General features: G+C 44.0%; 2 protein-coding genes across 2 annotated transcripts; one reads left to right on the top strand and one right to left on the bottom strand.

Moving 5' to 3' along the window:
* Window positions 1-204: 204 nt before the first annotated feature.
* cir1 (corepressor interacting with RBPJ, CIR1) lies at window positions 205-6,671 on the top strand. The gene is made up of 10 exons (XM_066686610.1): window positions 205-354; window positions 1,321-1,415; window positions 2,259-2,332; window positions 2,451-2,464; window positions 2,614-2,666; window positions 2,764-2,812; window positions 2,929-3,046; window positions 4,841-4,947; window positions 5,377-5,462; window positions 5,675-6,671. Exons 1-10 carry the CDS (start codon window positions 283-285, stop codon window positions 6,540-6,542), a joined length of 1,536 nt encoding a protein of 511 aa, XP_066542707.1. The 5' UTR covers window positions 205-282; the 3' UTR covers window positions 6,543-6,671.
* A 4,509-nt stretch (window positions 6,672-11,180) lies between these two features.
* sp9 (sp9 transcription factor) lies at window positions 11,181-13,943 on the bottom strand. The gene is made up of 2 exons (XM_066640951.1): window positions 13,816-13,943; window positions 11,181-13,172 (listed from the first exon to the last, which is right to left on the bottom strand). Exons 1-2 carry the CDS (start codon window positions 13,834-13,836, stop codon window positions 11,835-11,837), a joined length of 1,359 nt encoding a protein of 452 aa, XP_066497048.1. The 5' UTR covers window positions 13,837-13,943; the 3' UTR covers window positions 11,181-11,834.
* Window positions 13,944-16,948: the final 3,005 nt, after the last annotated feature.

The following is a 16,948-nucleotide window of genomic DNA, read 5'->3' as shown; positions in this document are numbered from 1 at the left end:
ACGTAGATATTTACATTTATATACCCCATATTCTATTAACTTTTACCATCTATTTGAGAATGATTTTCCATATTTACATTTCAATCTATATAATCTATATCTATCTTTGTAATGCAAATAATAGCTTGTAAATATTACAAATGTTACATGTATAAAGGTGTATTTTTATGCGGGTCATTTAGACTAAATCTGGCAACCCCGTCGCACACTCCGGAAGCACTTTTCCGCAGTGTAAACACTGGGCTGTGTTTGTGTGGGGGGTGTTTTCGCAGAGCTTCAATCATGGGGAAGTCTTTCGCTAACTTTATGTGTAAAAAGGATTTTCACCCGGCGTCAAAATCTAACATAAAGAAGGTAAATAACATTTGAATTAATTTTAGAAGAAGAAAACGCTGATAAACCCTGGTTATCTTTCCTCGACCGCACAAGTAGCTACAGACCTAGCGCGTTAGAGAATATCTAGCATAGCTTATTAGCCAAATAACTAACTCTTCCCTAGGTTCTCCCCCTGACTAGCAAACTAATGAACTTAGTTTGAAATTTTAATGTAGTTAGCATAACTGTGCCGTTTGATTTGACTTACTCAGATCTTTCCCTATGAGTTAGCTGTGACTGTTCCCTAGCATTGTAGTTTTGGGGGGAAAAAACAGAAATTCAAGTAAAAATAATTAATGTAAGCTAATAAAAAACTCTGGGAGAGCACACAAGTGTAGCTCTGATGGTGTGTGGACTGTATGCAGTGATGAATGTGTTTCAGTATGTGTACAGTGTGTTGTGAGTGTGTGGTTCTCTGCTGCAGCACTGAGGCAGTATATGGTTGTGTGATAGGGAGCTTAGTTCAGGTACAGAGTTTTTTTAAACTTAACTTGCCATGACATGCATTTTATTACTAAAATAATTATATATATAATACTACATTATTTTACATGTCTTTTGTTGCATGTCGCATTTCTTAATTTACCTTAAAATTATTATTATTATTATTTTGTTTTTAATATACAGATTTTGCATGTAATATATTTCAAACACAATTTTTTCCAATCATCATTTATTCTTCAGGTACAAGTAACAATGATTTAACTCTATATGAAGGGGAAAGTTGACACAGACACTAACTGCATATTAATATATCTTTGTGCATAATCCCAGAGGGTGACTAAGTACCATTAATATTTGCTCACACTCTTCCTTAGAGCTTAGTTCTAAGTTCCTATTTTCTGTATAATTCATTTAAATTAATTTAATAAGATGTTTGTGCTGCTTGTGTTCAGTAGTCAGTAACCAGCTGTAACACAATGGCATTTATATTCTGTTTTTTAGGTATGGATAGCAGAGCAGAAATTAACTTTCGAAAAGAAAAAGCAGGAAGACCTGATGCAGGCTTACCTGAAAGAGCAGGACACCTACAACAACAGGTGAGAACCGCTACATGGGTTTACAGTGAAACACATTTTCTTCCATTTTATTTATCTACTGCTGTGACGTATTCTAATAGCACTACGGTAATTAGTACTGGATTTACAAGGCAGAAATGTTTTCACTGAGAAATATTAAATCCCTGCTCCTTGGTTTTGTAATGACCATGTGCCAACTCTCTGACAAGATATAAGCCTAGTTTTTGGCTTTTTTTTTTTTTACTTTTAGTAGGTAGTCTTCATATAAACCTCTAGATTGGTTTAATATTGCTGTGCAGTCAGGGACTAGACATAATGCGTGCCTTGGGAAAATCACTTAAAACCTGCTGATTCAGTTAACAACAGATGTAATTTTCTTACACTACAACCAGCACGAACATCCATGGCTGAATTCCCTTTGAGAAAGATACAAGAGTTCAAGTTCTGTTGTTCTTTTGGTGTTGATTTCCTGTTTCTTATAATAAAAAAGGCACCTATTAGGCCAGTGAGCGTCAATAATGTTTATCACATGCACAAATACATATTTAGCAGTTACTGTTAATGAAATGCATTGAAAATTGCAAAAGAATGATGTGCTACAGCCCCCTCCAGGGTGTATTCCCGCCTTGCGCCCGATGATTCCAGGTAGGCTCTGGACCCCCCGCGACCCTAAATTGGATAAGCGGTTACAGATAATGGATGGATGGATGATGTGCTACACACCTATGTGTGAATATACTTTATTTATATGGAATTTGTAAATAATCAACAGTGTTCTCCATACCTGTTGTTGCCATATGGTGGCAGCAAAATCACCTAAATTCATCTTAATTTGATCAACATTCAGCTTGTTGTATATTGTAGGCTGCTGATGGGTGATGATAGAGTCAAAAATGGCCTTAATTTCATGTATGAAGCTCCTCCTGGTGCATCCAAAGGTAATTATCTTCAGAATATTTTAAATTTAAGGTGTGAAACAGCATGCCGCCTTAAAGATCTGTCTCTTAATTCTTGTTATTCTTTCTTTGTCCTGTTCCACTGGCTGATTCTGAGAAGAGGAGGCAAAAGAGGTAATTCTTTTTAAGGTTCTGAATGGGTTTTATAAGCAACACATTGCTTTGAGTTGTTACACTAACTCCCTTTATGTAGGAATTTAGAAATCACCTTTTATTTAATTATTTTATATATTTGTATTATTTTTTAACTTTCCTCTCAACAGGAAGGGGAATCTGAGTATAAGTTTGAGTGGCAGAAAGTTGCTCCCCGTGAGAAGTAAGTACTGTGATAGATTTGCTGAAGTAAACTGTGGGAAGCTTAATCCCTCTGTTTTTGTGTCTTTGTTTTACGTTTTTTTTTTTTTTTTCAACAGATACGCCAAAGATGATATGAACATCAGAGATCAGCCTTTTGGGATCCAGGTAGCTTTCTACATCCTTTTTCTCATGGAGTGTATGATCATACTATGTAGTTTATGATTTTACATATTCATGCTGTAAAGGGACCAGTCTCTGAAATCCTAGTGTCTGTTCTGTAGGTGCGAAATGTTCGATGTATCAAGTGTCATAAGTGGGGTCATGTGAACACGGATAGGGAATGTCCTCTCTTTGGCCTGTCAGGAATCAACGCCAGCTCTATGGCAACGGATGAAGCAGGTATGCCTTTTTTATTGACCTGTCATTAAACTATACAAATTGAATATTTATCACCACCATAACACACTGAATTGTCCTTTATTAAATGATCATTTTAATGTTAGTGTTATTCAAAAAAGTTCTATTAATATAATATAAGGGGGAAGCACAGTGGTGCAGCAGGTAGTCTGTCTGTGAGGACTTTGGTGTGTTCTCCCTGTGTCTGCATGGGTTTCCTCCGGGTGACTGTCTGTGAGGAGTGTGGTGTGTTCTCCCTGTGTCTGCGTGGGTTTCCTCCGGGTGACTGTCTGTGACGAGTGTGTTGTGTTCTCCCTGTGTCTGCATGGGTTTCCTCCAGGTGACTGTCTGTGAGGAGTTTGGTGTGTTCTCCCTGTGTCTGCGTGGGTTTCCTCCGGGTGACTGTCTGTGAGGAGTGTGGTGTGTTCTCTCTGTGTCTGTGTGGGTTTCCTCCGGGTGACTGTCTGTGAGGAGTGTGGTGTGTTCTCCCTGTGTCTGCGTGGGTTTCCTCCGGGTGACTGTCTGTGAGGAGTGTGGTGTGTTCTCCCTGTGTCTGCGTGGGTTTCCTCCGGGTGACTGTCTGTGACGAGTGTGGTGTGTTCTCCCTGTGTCTGCGTGGGTTTCCTCCGGGTGCTCCGGTTTCCTCCCACAGTCCAAAAACACACGTTGGTAGGTTGATTGGCGACTCTAAAGTGTCCGTAGGTGTGAGTTTGTGTGTTGCCCTGTGAAGGACTGGCGCCCCCTCCAGGGTGTATTCCCACCTTGCGCCCAATGATTCCAGGTAGACTGTGGACCCACCGCGACCCTGAACTGGATAAGGGTTACAGAGAATGAATGAATGAATTAATATAAGAAATGGGCAGCGCGCTTCATTGTGATAATATCTGCAGAGATTCTGTGTTTAGTTGTATTAGCAAAAATATTTTTCTGAAGTTAAGCATTCATTCATTCATTCATTATCTGTAAGCGCTTATCCAATTCAGGGTCGCGGTGGGTCCAGAGCCTACCTGGAATCATTGGGTGGGGGAATACACCCTGGAGGGGGCTGAAGTTAAGCATGTATGCTTGAATTGTATTTCATCGCTGTGGATTTTAATTGTGCTGTCTTTCTAGCCCTGGAGGTGGCAGTGTAGCCATCTCTGAATAATATATATATATATATATATATATGTATATGCATATGGGACTTTTCTTTTCAGTGAATCTGCTTTGAACAGAGAGAAATTTGATGATTACATCTGCACTTTTATGGTATATAATAATCTGCTTTATATTTAGTCTATAGCTTCGACATGAATTAATGTTTGCTTATTTTTACTGAATATAAAATGTCAGGAAGCCATTTTGCCATTTTACCATTTACATAGAACACTGTACTCTATTAAGAGATATGACTAATGCTTTAGCTTTAGAGGAGAGAGCTTTAGTTTGGGCAGTCTGTTCCAGTGTTCCAAGATCTCCTGAAACACTTGCAGTGCAGGAAGCAGTAGTTGTGTGTGCTGAGGGCTGTAATCAAAGTGTGTAGCAGTACAGTAATGTGTTTACCGCTTCTGGGTCCGGCGCTACAGTTCTGAGACTAGCCCCCCTCCTGTGTTGCCAGAAAAATGCAATTATTGTGTATTCTGATTTGCTCTAAGTGCTGCTTTAGCAGAATAATATGGTATGATTTGCCCAGTCAGGGGACGAGTGAGTTGATTTGGTGTCCCTTTCTGTTAACAAAGCCAGTGCTGTGCTCCCCTCTGAGGGGGATGCAGACACACATCAGTGGGACTGTGAGGCTGTGTTTTGTGCTAACAGGCCCGTCTATGCACCCCTCCGAGTTAATGGCAGAGATGCGGAACAGTGGGTTTGCGCTGAAGAAATGTGTCCTTGGGAGGAACGCCACTGTTTGTGATCCAGCACAGGTAATCTCCAGGTCCCCCCCTCACCCCCCACCACACACCACCCCCTCAGGCTCAAATAAGACCAATGATATCCATGCCCAGTCCTGAGTAAGGAGGAGAGAGAGTGTGATTGCAGCAAAACGGCCAATTATCAGACCGGCAGCACACAGTGATTCCAGTCGGTGCAAGTTTAGTCAAGAGGGCAGGGTTGATGAGACTAACTGCTGAAATTATAGGTGAGCAAGGAAGCAGACACACTGCTTATTTTACAGCTCTATGTAGCTTACCCAGCTCACTTTGATTTGTCCTTACATTCCCGTTCTAGTTTCTCCTTGTTATAAGCATATATTCGTTCGGTCCAAATCATGTTGTGTTTTGTCCTTAGAGTTTGCAAGTTTCTTGAGTGTTTGCGTTCTGTAAGTTGTGGTATAATGAGCTAATGTACTGCAGGAATTTGTGGCCAGTGAGGAGGAGGAGGATCCAGAAGTCGAGTTCCTTAAATCTTTAACCACAAAGCAGAAACAGAAGCTTCTCAGGTGCGTAAATGGAAATTAACATTTTATATATATGTATATTTCACGTGTGTGTGTGTCTTTATAGACTGCAGTCACTAAGTACAGTGATCCTTTTAAAGAGTGATGCATGTTAAAATGTTAAACAAGTTTGCATTCAGTTATTTAATTTCCCTCACATTTGGATTTGTAAGAAATAAAAAACCCATTGTCCTGAACTTTTGTTCTTTTTAAAGAAAACTTGATCGTCTAGAGAAGAAGAAAGACAAGAAGAAGAAGAGCAAAAAGGAGAAGAAGAAGAAGAGGAAAAAACAAAAGAAAAGGACAACAGACAGTTCCTCAAGCAGCAGCTCAGACAGTTCCAGCAGCAGTGACTCTGATTCAGAACACGAGAAACACAAAACAAAAAAGGAGAAGAAGAAGAAAAAGAAGAAGAGAAGTAGAGACTCATCCAGTGAGAGCAGCTCTGATAGTGAAAGTGAGGGAAAATTCAAAGCAAAATACAAAGAGCCTTCCAGTAGAAACGACAGAGACAGTCCCGACTCTAAGCGCAGAGATAGTAAACATATAGAGGGACAGACCAGGAGAGCAGAGAAGAGTCAGAGGTCACCATGTGCAAACCACATCAGAGAAAGGAGTAGAAGCCCTCCAAGGAGAGGAGAAGACAGGGGGAAAGGAAAGGAGCGACACAGGGGTACAAACGGAACAAGCAGAGAGGATGAGAGAAACAGAAGTCTGAGTAGGGAGAGAGGGAGGGAAAGGAGAGAGAAGTGTAAGGACAGAGAGAGAGAAAAGGAAAGGAGCGCCAAACACAGGAGTGTGAGTAGGGATCGAGGTAGAGGTGAAGAAGGAAGGCACCGAGGCCCCAACAAAGAGCGAGAGAGTGAAGGGAGGAGGAAAGAGAGGAGCCACAGCTTTGAGCGAGGTAAAGGTGGAAAGGAAAGAAGCAGAAGTCACGAGAAACACAGGGAGAGGGAAAGAAGTGAAAAAAGGAGGAGTAGAAGTAGAGAAAGATTGAGGGCTGGGAAGGAAAGGCACAGGAGTCAAAGTAAAGATGACGGGGCAAAACGACAGAAGAGCAGGGAGGGAAAACACTCAAACTGAACAGATCCTTGTTCTGGTGATTTACTCTCCTCAGTGTGTTTTTTTTACCGTGTTTTATTTTAATTGTAAGACATTTGGACGTGGTTAACGTCACCACATTGTAATGGTTTTGCTTTCTCATTAAAAACTCTTAAGATTGATGCTATTTTGTGGACATTTTTATTTCTTGTTGTGTGAATTGAACATATCGTAGGCCCTCTGTTGCTTCTAGGACATTTAGGATTATTGTCCAGTAGAGGGCGCCATAATACTTCATTGGGATGTAAAATAATTCACAACTCTTTCTGGTCAAGTTTAAAAAGCCTGGTTGCATGTTGCCTGCTTGGCAGATTTGTGCATGGCTTAGAGGCTCCGTTCCAAATCTTAGGGTGTGATGTTCAGAGCCAGAAACTCTCCTGTTGTCTGTGAAGTTTTAAACTGGAACACGAGGAAATGGCGGCGTTCGTCCTGTCTTTGGGTCAACTGATTAATGAAGAGTACTCTATAGAGGTGTTAGATTTTTCAGTAGAGTTCCCCCTCAACAGCAGTGGATAGTTTTGTTAATGAGGAATTTTATGATAAACAGAGAACACTGCATCCATGTGAGTGTGAATGTGGCCAGAAAGTGATGACATGAATGCTAACACTCAGAAATACACTGATATAGGCGTAAACAGTGGCTCAAGTATTAACTAGAAAAGCATTGTGTGAGGTAGGATTTAATTTTTCTCTTTTTTTGTGTAACACATAAAATGGGTTTTATTTAGATCTCCTTTAAAAATGAGGCCTGAGACTGGATTTCTTTATTATCCGCTTTTCCCTGATGTCTCTGGACTCCATAGCGTCATTTCATTGTTTAAAACGTGAGAAGGAAATCACATGTAAGCTGTTCTGGGACAGAAGTGATGCTCTATTTGCTGCTCCCTGAGGACTGTCTTGGTTTTTGGGATAAAGTCTGCGCTTTATTAACCCAACGTTTTTGTGGACTTCCTGTAATTACTGAGATGTAACTGAATCGCATTCCCAATGTCATTCATGTCTTTCTGTAGTCCTTAAAATCTGTGTGTTTGAACTATCTCTCAGACGCAGGGAACTTGGTCAGATCCAGGATATTTTAAAATATTTAATAAAGCAATTAAGTGAGATGAGGATGGAGTAAAGTGAGAATGAATTGTCCTCCGCGTGCGTACAGGAGCCGTGATGAAGACGTAAAGTTAAACCAGAGTTTTAAAAGACCCGTATGCTTTAAATGAGGGTTTCATCTGCGAACTCTGAACATGCAACCAACCACAACCAGTACATAAACAACAGCACGCGCCGCGCCGCTGTCCAGCACGAGGCCATTACCGCTGTCCGCTGTTTGTCAACCATCAGATTCGTGTTTGTTTGTCTGTTTATGTTCGTGGGGTCGTTGTATTATTATTTAATGCACATAAATAAAACGTGAACTGAGAATTCACATTTCGTTCGGGTTTAAAGTATGATTCTGATGCCAAAACGTGGGCACTCCTGGTCAAATCATACGCTTCTGATTTACTAAATTAAAATTAAAATCATTCCCAGAACCTATGGAATGCACAATTTAATCGCTGAATTCAGCGTATTGTAAAAAATCGTAAATACGGACTAAATGTCGTTAATAAATTACGCCCCCCCCTCCCACACACACACACACACAGTCATAAAAAAACGTACGATACAGATACATTGTCACTACAAGCACCGTCTAAATGTACATTTAAAGATACAGCCAGAAGGAGAATTGAATATTTGTTCACTTTTATTATAGAACTGTGTGAAATGAACGGATGTAGGTTTCTGGGGATAAAATGGTGCGTATGAAATCAGCACAATTTTAAAATCTACGATTAATGTAGAATAGAGCATTACGTTCCCTTCCTGAATGTGTGCCCTTGAGGGAACCACCACAATGACTTGTTTATCGGAGAATGTTCGTTAAACTCAAACTGTTCATTCGCAGTTCGTGTGTTTATTTATACTGACTTAAAAACACTGACATGTCATCAGTCGTGTTCAAGGTTTCGCAAATGACTGTAAATCATTTAATAAATAGTTGTAATACACGCGTTTACCGACCTGGACCAGCGAGTCAGCGTCACTTTTTTTGTGCCAGTAAATCGTGAAATGCTCCCGCGTGACGTGAAGGTTATGACCATGCCCAGTGTTAGGGTTAGGGTAAAGGTTATAACCTTTATTATTACATTATTATAATATTAAGATGAGTGTCGGGGGCTTGCTTACAGTTATGGCTATGGTTAGGGTTAGGATGAGGATTAGCGTGAGGCCTAGTGTTAAAATTAGAGTTGCCACCAGTGGGTGAAATACACACTCATACAGCTAAAAGCAAATAAATAAATAAATAAATGTTATATATATATATAATTTTTTAAAGCTGTATGAGTGTATTTCACCCACTGGTGGCACACACAGAAACGTGACCCTGCCGCGCTGGTACTGTAACGTGTGTGTTACACGCTTTGCTGTGATGGGCTCACCACACAATATCTCTGTAATTCAAAGCCCCCTCAGTAGAACCACAGGCGCGTCCCGCGGTGCTCCGCTGCTGCTGAAAGAGAAGCGGCTCCGCGGCTGTAGGTGCGGGTCTCGCGGGCGGCCGGCGTGGCTCTTTGATCTCTTTTTATTGGAGCTCGCTCACAAAGCGGTGCCCAGCACGAGGCGCGCGACAGAAAGAGCCGAGTGACCCTAAAAGCCCTCATAGCCCTATAACAGCTCTAAAAGCCCTAACCCCTAGAGCGCGAGGTGTAAATCCGAGCATCGCGCGCTGATGACGGTCGCTCAGTTTGGAGTGGATCCGCCATAAAAGCGCAATAGGCTCTCGGGCATTAACTTTTAAAGGCAGCAGAGCAGACTCCTCCCGGCGCGCACTGTTTGTTAAACAGTTTATAGGACGAGAAGCGCTCTTATTAGAGGCGGGTGGTGGACTTTATTAAAGTTTGGGCAGTTGTTGTGCTCAGGTGTTTTTTTTTCTCATAAAATAATTAACTCAAACAACATCACATTTTTCTGCGAGGAATATTATTATTATTATTATTATTATTATTATTATTATTATTATTAATATTAATATTTGCAGAGTTTAACATACAGAATTAAGTATAAACAGACCACAATTGATATTTAATTTTGAATATTACAAATATAGGATTATTATTATTATTATTATTATGTCTTCATATAAATAAATATAGTGACAGTAGGCCTGTTAAACCTGCAGCAGTGTTTTGGATGAGGTTTATATTTTATTGTTATTGTTTTTTTATTATTATATTTCTGGATCCGAAATTTTAACCAATTGAAAATAACGTGACCAGAGCAGCTCAAATTTAGCGCACCCCTGTACTGAACTGTAGATGTATGTTTATAAATTCATTCGTTGCAGGCAGTTTACGGCCGTTCAGAAATAAACTAAAATCTCCGGCGGATCTGAGCGCGTGATTAAACGCTAATGGGCCGGTTGGTGTGGCGCGCGCTGTCCACGGCGTCTCCGGTACACGGCGGAGTCCCGGCGCACATCGGAAATGAAAATCGTTTTCGTCTATTGCCTTCTGCTCAATTTAGCGCGCTCTCCAGAAGGAGCTCTTCTGTAACGAGGTTCCCAGCCCCAGCGCCAGCCCCATTCCGCGGCCTCATTATATGCTTTTTTTTTTCTCCCTCCTGCTCTCCGCCCGGACGCTGCGCTGGACAAACACAAAGGAGTCCGAGAGCATCCCTGCGCCTTTTCAGCTCTACAGCCTGTGATATTCAAATACCAGCCACGCAGCGTTTGACTGCGCCGCAACAAGAGCATCCTCCCTCCCGCATTAGCATATGGCTTTCCCCGTTTTTTTCCCTCTCTCTCTCTCTCTCTCTCTCTCACACACACACACAAGTGCACAGTGGCACCCCGCAAACAGAGGAGAAGGGACCCCCCCGTTTCCATAAACACCACATCAAGTGCAGCGCTTAGGAGGACCAAACGCTGCCTCACGGCTCGGCCCTCTCCGAGACGGACGCTCTCCGTTTGACATGCAAATGTAAGCGGTTAATTTGAGCGATTAAAATAAATATTCAGGGCCCTTTTGTCAGCGAAGCCCCCTCGGAAAAGAGGCTCTGATAAAGAGCGTCTGAACAAATGATGTCTCGGAGATTAATTAGATATTTGATAAGACACGAATCCCTAATCGCTGATACAAGACACATGGGGCCGCGATGTGCTCCAAGTCATAATTAATACTCTTTAACAGGATTCTCATTTGGCCGGAAAATGCCTGTTCCGGGGCATTAACTATTGATTTATCCCCCTGGGAAAGAGTGCGGCGATTTGCGTTCGCCCCTGGCAGAGCTGCGCTATTGATTTATATTATTTACAAATGTACACACATTCTTCTCTTTCCCCTCGGTCCTGAAACACCCAGAGAGCCTCAAGACCCCAGCCACTGCTGGAAACATTAAACACATTCCCTCAGGGGGGGAAAGAGAAGAATTTCCAATGAACAGAAATGACTCTCTGCAGCAGCGCTACCACACAACGACCAAAAAGATTTTAAATCCCTTTAATTACAAAATGAAAGCCTTATACGCGAGACTTTATACAATTAAACATTTATATATTTTTAGGCAGGTAAAGAAAGAGTAACTGAATTTAAATAGCTGTGTTACATACATACTGACATCCACAAAGTGCGTCCAAAGGAAAGAAAAAACTCCCTGAATTTCAGGATCCACCACAAAACAGTCATAAGGAACATTTACAGGGGGGAGGGGGGCGGTAAAACTCAGATCAAATCAGGACGTGGGGTTGTGGGGGTATCTACACAGTTGTTCCAGCTCCTTTCGCTCGGGGTCACTGTGAGTGTGTGTGTGTGTGTATGTGTGTGTGTGAGTGAGAGAGAGTGAAAGAGAAAGAGAGAGAGTGTGTTACGCACCAATCCAAAGCAAAAAATAAAGCAACCCCCTATTTTTTTTTTAAATACACCGGGTTCGTCGGACCGTCCTGCAGTGGGGGCACGAGGCTCACAGACCACCCTGCTGAGGGTCCATATTTAAATCCCAGGCCGAGAGCTGGGACTGTTGGGGTTTGAAATCTGAAAGGATTAAAAACTAAAGTGTGGCCAGAACAGTTCAGAAAACTCCAAAAACAAACAGAAAGCGCGAAAGAAAAAGCAGCCTAAGCCAGCGCCAGGGCAGTCCGCAAGACTCCTGACCCGCGCCTTCCTCCTGTTTGTCCTAGTGTGGATAGTTTTGGAGAGGGGCAGGTGTGGTGTGGGTGGTCAGCTGTGTGGTGGGGGTCAGTCAGGATTCGTGGTGGGGGGACTGCTGCTCTTTGACGGTGACCCTCGGGTTGACCGCCTCTAAGATGAGTTCAGGGGACTCGGACCTGGGGGTCTCCAGGTTACTGGTGTCGGTGTCGCTGTCGCTGCCCTTTTTCCCGCCACCGCCGCCGGCCGTGTGCGTCTTGATGTGTTTGCTGAGGTGGTCGCTGCGCATAAAGCGCTTGTTGCACACGGGGCACGCGAAGCGCTTCTCGCCGGTGTGCGTGCGCAGGTGCCGCTGCAGCTCGTCGGAACGCGTGAAGCGCTTGCCGCAGAAGAGCCAGTTGCAGACGAAGGGCCGCTCCCCCGTGTGCCAGCGCAGGTGCGCTTTGAGGTGCGACGTTTTGCCGTAGACCTTACCGCAGCCCGGTATGTGGCAGCTGTGCAGTCCCTTTCTGCGCAGGCTCGCGCCCGCCGGCCCCAGCCGCTCGGCCTCTTGGCAGTTAGGGCAGTCGCACGTGGCACGGCCCGAGTATCTCCTCGAGGAGCGCGAGGAGCCGGTGATGCTCGCCCCAGCCCCTGAGATCATGGCGTTGGCGGCGGCAGACGTGTCCGCGTAGGCCGCGGGGATGACGCTCTTGAAGCCGTCCTGCGCCAGCAGGTGCTGACCGGTGGTCAGCAGGTGCGAGGCGCTCGGGCTCAGGCCCGTGGAGCTGAAGGCGGAATGCGTGAGCGCGGGAAAGTCGGCTCCGTAGCCGCTCAGCTGTGTATGTATGGCCTGAGGCGCGGCGCTCGAGTGCACCGTGTTCTGCACGTCCAGCCACGGGCCGGGGCTCGCGTGCACGTCCCACCAAGAGCCGGCGCCGTTCGTCACGTCGCCCGAGATGCTGGAGTGGAAGCCGGACTTGTACCACGACTCATAAGGGTGCGCCACGCCCACACGCGGGTACAGAGTCTCGGCGGACGCGTGCACTTTGGAGATGAACGCCGACTGGCCCGCGTCCTGAGCGCTCACGCCCGCCGCCGCGTTGGAGAACAAGCTGCTGTACTCGCTGGAGAAGGCGCTGGACGTCGGCGACGTGGAGGCGAGACAAAAGGCGCTGCTGCCGCCGCTTCCGCCGCCGCCGCCGACCCCCGTGGTTCCCGTCGCTAGTCCCGAGCTGCTGCCGCCGCTGCTGCTACGGCTCGTGGCCACGCCGAAACCTGGCAAACCGGAGCTCAGATTACAGCTGGACGACGACGAGCGCTTCCACGGGTGAAATCCGCCTTTGGAGAAGGCGCTGGAGTCCGGCAGCGTGGTCAGAGGACTGGTGTTCCCGATTTTGTTGCACGTCGCGGCCAGCATCGCTAAAGGGGTAGTCCCGAAGCGAGGCTCTTCCTGGATAACGACACAAAAAAAGTTTTGTTTGTAACTTTGAAAATAACATGGGTTCCAGAGCAGTGAATCAACAGCAGCTGATTTAATTAATCTGGAAGCGCTTTAATTAATTTCACCAAGCACTTTCAGTGTTTCAACGAATAGCGAATAGCGCTATAAAATGGAAAAGAAAGAATGGGGAAAGCACAGCGCTTTACGCGGACACTTGTAGAGCCGTTCTTAACAAATAAAAGTTTCATTGTTTCGAAAAACGTAATCCGTTCACGCTAAAAAAAACAACAAAAAAAAAAAAAAAAAACACACACGCACAAACGTGTCAACCAGCAGAAGCAGTGTTAGAGCAGGCACGAGGCTTGTTTACTTTTTTTAGTAAACAGACTACTGAAGTAGAAGTTTCAGGAAACATAAAGTAATGAAAAACTCCAAAGAATAAAACGAACACACAGTCGAACAACAACAAAATTAGCTCTCTACTGTGCCCCGTTTACTTTTAAAATGTAAACAAAAAAGCCAGCGCGCTGAGGCTAGTGACCCAGACGCCATGAAGCATGAGGGCGAAGCATTAAGAAAGAAAACGACACAAGCAAAAGCCTCGTGAAAACAAAAAGAAAAGAAAACAAAGCCCAGCGCTCAGTCCACTCACCCCAAGTATAGACGTAGCCATAGCCAGGGCCTTAGTGCGCTGGAAGCTGCGGGACCCTGCTGCTGTTGTGCTCCAGTTTGAGTGGGACAGGGCGCTGTGCTGCTCTGCGTTTGTCCCCAGGCTCAGCTTCCCTCTCTACACAGTTGTACTCAGCGCCTTCTTTCAAGTGCGCCCGGCTGCCGCTCTCAGCCAATCAGCGCCGGGGATCCTGCGCGCCCAGTTCGAGCTCGGCCAATAGGAGGCGCGTCCCTGACAGAAATACTAAAGTAGTGTGTCAATCAATAACCAGGGCTACCGATCCCACTCTCACACACCGAGCGATCCGCTCTTTTTCCAGGGCGCTATATTTATATATTTATATAGACGGGGCTGTCACGGCGCAGTATCTTCACACATGCACTGGCTTTTAAATAAAGCCCCGCGACCACCATGGTAAGCGACTCCTGTTTGTCTTGTGCATGATTTCCTTGAAATGTTTGATGTCGTTGCTGACACTGAGGACGACTGCTTTGCGTTAGATTATGAGAAAGAACCTGAGATCTGTGACGTGTAACAGGCTCGAATCCGGGTGAAATGTAAGCCCCCTATTTTTCTTAAGCGTTTCTGCGTTGTGGTTTTAACCGTGAGTGGCGTGCAGTAGTGTCATCGGTCTGTGGCAGGGACGGGCAGAACACTTCTGTAATGTTTTGGATAAAACGGGATCATAATTTGCGCAGACGCTTGCTTTGCAGACAGTGGTGAACTGCTCCAATGTTTTCCCACTGGATGGAATCGGAGACAGGAGGCTGAGGAAATGTGAGGAACCACTGATCTCACAACAGGTGTTGGAGGCGTGTATATTTGCCTGAGTGAATGTGTTGTAGGTGTGTGTGTGTGTGTGTGTGTGTGTTGACTAGTGCGCGCGTGCGCTCCCAGTGTAGCGCTCCTTTTTAAATGCCTTTAGAAAAGTAGCGTGCTCAGCATCAACACGGCGTCCAGAGAAATCAGACAGAAACAATGTCTTTCTCACCCCGCGAAACTCCCATTCAGCATCGACTATGTTCAGATCATCCAGAGAAAAAAAGATTTCTGAATTCCTAACACATCTCAGGCGTATTTCTTACTGTTTGAAACACTCGGAAAAATGAATCCATGTCCATCTTCACTTCTCTTCCTCTTCCTTTTAGCGAGGTTTATTTATTTCGTAATTTTTTGTTTTTAAGGTTTTTTTTTTTTTTTAAATATAAAGATCAATGCATTATTCCCGTGTGTTCCTCCGCTTGTTAAAACATTTAAAGCTAATGGCGTAATTTAACAATGGCCTGCTTCGGAGTGAATCATCATCCCTTTAAAAGTTAAAGCAATTTTCTTGAAAATGGCCTCGCCGAAAGCTGTGCATTACAGTATTCAAAATTGCCAAATAATGCTCCATTATAGAGGCTGAGCGGTGCCAGGCAGCCCGGGCGCAATTTGCTCCAAAGCGCTGCGCTTTAAATCCCTCCTATGGCGAGGGGAATCTAAAACAATTTATTCAAATCCGCATGGTGGAGCCTGCAAAACCGCCTCATTTCTGCAATCACTGGAAATTGACAGGGAAACAATTAACACTATTAAATATCCGTTAGGCGTAAACACATTTGAGTGAGCTGACTGAGAGCAGCTCTCTCTCTCTCTCTCTCTCTCTCTCTCTCTCTCTCTCTCTATGTTACACTTGTTCGTGTCCTCTTAATTAATTGTGGTGTCAAATCTTATGAATACAGATTTCTGGAACGAATGTAGTCGGAATTGTGGAGGATTTTTATGCTGCAGCTGTTAGGTTTACACTCGTCCCTTTCTGAACATTGGCTTATTTTGAAAATTGCTTGCTCGCAATTTTTCTGTGATTAAATCTCATAAGATAGATGTAGATGATAGTGGATGAGGAGACTGCGAATATTACAACTAATATTTTTTTTTTTTTTAGATATTTAAGGAGATTTAAAGAATAAATCAGCCATTTATCCTTAATTTATCCTTTTGCAACTAATATTTTTTCGTGCTAGAGCTGAATGTTAATAATATACTTAACAATTTCATAATTAGTATTCCACGATTTTTAAAAATAGAGGCCTACGTGAATATATGATTTAAATAGAACTGCGAAGCCTCTAGGCTGACTGGCTGTTACCTGGCGAGCAGTTGTCTGTGGCAATTAGAAACCTATTACAAGTCATTAGACTGATCAATGTACCTTAAACAATGTGAATGATTTATTTGGCAAGAACAAAACGCGCTCTGCATCTATTGTGGCGAGTGTGAGTGACGCTCCACATCCATCACGTCTTTAAGCAGCTACAGATAAATGATTAATCCCCATCTATTCGTTAAAGTGGCCTCCTACAAAAGGTCCCGGGCTCGCTTCAGACCTGCCCCCGCTTCAGCTGCTCTCCCTGCGCGGGCTGCGAGCTTTTTTTTTTTCTTTTTAGCCTGGGATTAATTTGTCCCCACCCTTAAGAGGACAGGCGCATTTGTGGATAATTAACTAATCTGTCTAAACTTAAATCCCTGTTATCCACAGGTCCTCTGGCCCTTCGCCTCGAATAAGCCCCGCTTCCTCCTCCAAGAGCTCCAGCTCGTCTACTGAGTGAACTTATAAACACTTTTATTACTGCACGCATCAGTCGTATTCACTGTGAACAGAACAGAGCAAGTCAGTGGTGTGTTCCAACGCTTATTCAGGAGCAAGGGAAAAGAGCCCGGTCGTGTGTGTGTGTGTGTGTGTGTGTGTGTGTGTTTAAGTGAGTGTGGGCTCACCACGATTGGAGAGGCTTGATTGGGATGAGGGTGCGTTTCGTCATCCATGCGCAGGAGATCAGAAATGGGGAGATGTGGGAAATGTTTAGTGTTCATAAACAACAGACCAATAAACTGTCACATCATCCCATCTGCCAGTGTGCTGACGAGAGAAGAAAATACTCCCATCCAGGTCAATTTTCCAGAAATCCAGCGCATTGTGCATTTGAATTCGACTGCTACTTGCTACTTTTAAAAGGAAAAATGATCAAAGTACACATGCTTCACTTATTTAAAAAAATATGTTGCCATTATTATTTTAATGTAAATTTGATTTTTTGATTTTTTATGAAAAATGTATATCGTGTCGTAAACATTAATA

The sequence above is a fragment of the Hoplias malabaricus genome, chromosome 12 (assembly GCF_029633855.1).
Source record: "Hoplias malabaricus isolate fHopMal1 chromosome 12, fHopMal1.hap1, whole genome shotgun sequence".
Taxonomy (NCBI): Eukaryota; Metazoa; Chordata; class Actinopteri; order Characiformes; family Erythrinidae; genus Hoplias; species Hoplias malabaricus.
Note: the sequence above shows the minus strand (reverse complement) of the source record. Positions and strands in the feature narration are given on the sequence as shown.

Bases quoted from the DNA above. Each gene is read 5' to 3' on its own strand.
- sp9 (XM_066640951.1), bottom strand. From the start codon at position 13,836: ATGGCTACGTCTATACTTGGG. The intron at 13,173-13,815 runs GTGAGTGGACTG...GTCGTTATCCAG, and splicing joins TGGCTACGTCTATACTTGGG to GAAGAGCCTCGCTTCGGGAC.
- cir1 (XM_066686610.1), top strand. From the start codon at position 283: ATGGGGAAGTCTTTCGCTAACTTTATGTGTAAAAAGGATTTTCACCCG. The intron at 2,667-2,763 runs GTAAGTACTGTG...TTTTTTCAACAG, and splicing joins AAAGTTGCTCCCCGTGAGAA to ATACGCCAAAGATGATATGA. The intron at 2,813-2,928 runs GTAGCTTTCTAC...TCTGTTCTGTAG, and splicing joins ATCAGCCTTTTGGGATCCAG to GTGCGAAATGTTCGATGTAT.